Below are 3,807 nucleotides of genomic sequence, written 5' to 3' on the forward strand. Positions count from 1 at the left end.
TACGCAGATAGGTTCTGAACTGATGAGATGAAGACTGAAAGGCATCTTGGGCTGTGAAAGTGTGTGGCAATGGTGAAAACGGCAAACTCTACATTGGGGATTATTAGAAAATGGACTGAAAATAAAACAGCCAATATCGCATTGCTCTAGTATAGAACAGTGGTACACCTGCATTTGGAATACAGTGTACAGTTATGCTTACTGTAGCTCAAAAAGGATATTGGCAAAAGTACAGAAGAGGACAAGAGCACTTTTCTTATGAGGAAAGGCTGAAGAATATGGAACTTTTCAGTTTAGAAAAATGAAGGCTAAGGGAAGACATGATAGAGGTTTATAAATTATGTATGGTGCGGAGACAGTGGATAGAGGGAGCTTTTTCTCCGTCTTCCATGATACTAGAACACAGGGATGTCCAATGAAGTTGATGAGCAGTAGATACAGACAGGCAAAAGGAAATGCTTCTTTACTCAATGAGTACATAAATTGTGGTGTTCTTATATTCTGGATGCTGTTTGGTTAACCGATTAAATGACATTTGCTTTTAATTTCCTTTGGGGAAATTAACATATAGACCGGGAGGGGCATCTCTGGAAAATATAATTCCAGGATGGAATACTATCCATCTCCAATCTGCCATTACTTAAACATCCCCCCCCCAGTAAATTAATATAAACTTCCTTCCACAGATGAAAGCAATTAGGATTAATTTCATTCTTAAATCTTTCTTCTCCCAGTTTTATTTCTTATTACAGTGCATTCACATTTACTTCAAGACTGGAATGTTCACTGAAAATACATGGTCAAGATTTTATACATGGTATGAGAATTTCAACAACACAAGGCTATAATCAAGCAACTTATCACAGTAGAGGACATAAAGTGGATTTTTTTAACATTTGCAAAAAGAACCTTTTAGCTTTAAACGGTTTATTTTGAAATCTTTATGAGAAGGCATCAAAATTACTATTCACATGAAATACCCCAATTCATGGTTTATGTATGTTTGCTTTGTGTATGTTTTTGAAAATAAATTTAAAATTTTTTTATTTATTTATTTATTTTAAAAAAGGAGGTGTTGCTTCAGAACACCAGAACACTCTGCCAGGCTCCTGCAGGGTCATGGCGTTGGATGGAAGAGCCCTGCCTGCTGTGTGGGATGTAGGCCTGAAACTTTCCAAAGTTCTCCATTTCTCAAATTTGAGAAGTTGCAATTTTGTATCGGACATAGCGGGAGGGGCTCCTTTGTCTGGCACAGTGGCCCTGCAGGAGCTTGAAGGAGGGAGAGTTCTAGTGTTCTGAAACCACATTTCCTTTCTCAAAAATAATCTTAAAAAAAAAAAAGACTGGAATGTTCTGGCAAAACTAAGAAAAATGTTTATCTCCAAAGATTCCAATGATTGTTAATTTTGCATTTAGAGACATACAGACAATTTTGGATAAGCAAGCTCAGATGCTATAACCTTTGTACTTAATACTCTGTATTCTTAGAGAGATCTGAAGATGTCTCTCTTTAATGCTATCATTAATATATTAAACAAGAAGAGGGACCCGCGATACTCGCAGGGGGGATTATTCCCCACGGCTCCCGTCCTGCAGAAGCAGGAGAACCTTGGAGCTGAGGAAGCGGCCACAGGTAAGTTTCCCCCTGGCCCCGACGGTGAGGCCCGCGTGGTTCCCAGCCACTGGGCCCACCAAACCTTCTCCCCAGCCCCCCAGCAGCGATAGCAAGGCCCGTGCGGCTCCCAGCCGCCGGTCCGCCAAGCTCCCCTCCCGATGGCAATGGTTGTGCCGAGCCCATCAAACCTTCTCCCCAGCCCCCCCTGCAGCGACAGCAAGGCCCGCACAGCTCCCAGCCGCCAGGCCCACCAAGCTTCGCTCCCCTCCCCCAACAGCAAAGGCCGTGCTGGGCCCGCCAAACCACTTCCCCCCCGAAGCGACAGCAAGGCGTGTGTGGCTCCCAGCTACCGAGCACACCAAGCCCCCCTGCAACGGCTTTGAGGCACCGTTGTTAGTGAGTTCCCTGCGCATGCGCAGGGCACGCTTTTTTACTTTTGGGGGGATTTAAGTATCCCCCATACAGTTTTTTTTATAGATTTCAGATTTTTCTGCACATCTGGGGACTGCCCAAAATGTGCAGGAAAATCTCTTTGTCCCCTAGGTGCCCCCAATGTGCGGATTTAGACATCCGCATACAGGGGGCACCTTGGCTATTAGATATATAGATGCTATCATTAATATATTAAAAGCATAATTTCCATTGAGCAGAGAGCCATGTTCTTAAACTAATTAATGAGAAGTGACAAAGCCACTTACTGAAGATCTAGTAACTTCTCATTTAGATCACTTACCATCACCAAAAAGTTGCAGGATTGCAAGATCCACCTGCCGCTTCCAGCCAGAATTCTTCTGGATGGCAATGCCATAGCCCGTTGAAGCAAAGACCTTCCCACTGCCAATGGTCACCAGCTTGCAACCTTCATCTCTGCCAGCCATGTAGTTTAGCACAGCTGCATCATAAATGAAAGCATCCAGCTTCCTGCACAAGACAGAAAAGACATGATCTATGTAAATCACATACTAGTGAAGTCAGAACTTAAGTGGGGCCTTAGCAAACACAAAAAAGGGGAACCATGCCACAGGAAGAATTATTTGTGGAGAGTTAAGGTTGAGCGACAAGACAAAGACTAATTGCATCATCATCACATTCTACAAGAGTCTAAAGATACTCTAAAGCCCATGAAAACAGCTTCATTCTTTACTGAACAATGATTCTTTCTCTGACTACAAGTGCAGCAGCAATTCAGCAACATGTCTACCAATAGCTGCACAGTGTATTAAGGCTGTAAAGCAGACCATTTCAAAACAAAACAGCTGGAGAGATAGCACTAAGCAAAATATAATTACTCAAATTAGATTTAGACAGGACCCCTGCTCTTGTGAAGAGTCCCATGGGCATTTTTAAAGATGACAAGTGATTAGGAGATCAACTTATGTCTCCCTATAAGGGCAGTAACTTTAGTTTTATAGTGCCCCACTAACCTTGCACTGAGGAACAGAATCAGTGCGGAATCATAAAAATTGCTCATAACAACAAGGGCATGTTCATATCAACCAATTTTTGCACTCTTGTGCTTCTCTGAGCAGCTTTTCTGTTCACACGAGGCTCTGTTTCAATTACTTCTATACTTCTTCTGCCATGTTACACAGCATATAGTCCCTCTTTACATGAGTACAAAGGACTGCACAGCAGTGTTTTGGGTAGTGCAAAGTCCAAACTGCATGCATGCTTACTCTTTGCACCACCAACATTTTGTCTGAGGCCAATACACAGCCCCTCATCTATGAAGATATACTTTTTGTTATACTTCCACTTAATGGGAATCAAATAGGGATGTGAGTTCAGATATTTCCAATCCAAATGTATACCTGAAAAATAGCTTATTGGTATTTTTTTGAGATATTCAGGTATCCAAAATTATATTTGGGTTTATCTGAATACTGGTAATTGGGTCCTGAATATTCAGCGCCAGCATTTTAAGGCTCCCAGGCCTGTTTTTCTTCAATTTTATAGGTTTCCTGGGCAATGGGAGATGGGCAGGGGGGAGGGAAGGCATTTCTCCCGGGCAATGAGATTAGACTTAAGGGAAAACACTAGAACTGTCTGCCCAATCATAACAATGGTCTCACAGCCTTCCCTGACTCTCTGAGCATGGGTAATGAAGACAAAAAGCAGGCCTGCAGCTTGACTCCATTTTAGATCTAGATATTTTGGAGTGCTGCTGCTGCTCTGGACGTCTCTGCCTTGGA

At 42.6% G+C, this 3,807-nt stretch overlaps 1 protein-coding gene across 1 annotated transcript in view; it reads right to left on the reverse strand.

The window, feature by feature from the left end:
• The window catches only part of GRIN2B (glutamate receptor, ionotropic, N-methyl D-aspartate 2B), a 168,626-nt gene that overhangs the window by 18,523 nt on the left and 146,296 nt on the right, over positions 1–3,807 (reverse strand). The window contains exon 9 of the mRNA XM_015423426.1: positions 2,349–2,536. Within this exon, the coding sequence (XP_015278912.1) occupies positions 2,349–2,536 (188 nt within the window). The remainder of the gene's footprint in view (positions 1–2,348; positions 2,537–3,807) is intronic.

This window comes from Gekko japonicus, unplaced genomic scaffold, assembly GCF_001447785.1.
Source record: "Gekko japonicus isolate JY-2015 unplaced genomic scaffold, Gekko_japonicus_V1.1 scaffold2055, whole genome shotgun sequence".
NCBI classification, from domain to species: Eukaryota; Metazoa; Chordata; class Lepidosauria; order Squamata; family Gekkonidae; genus Gekko; species Gekko japonicus.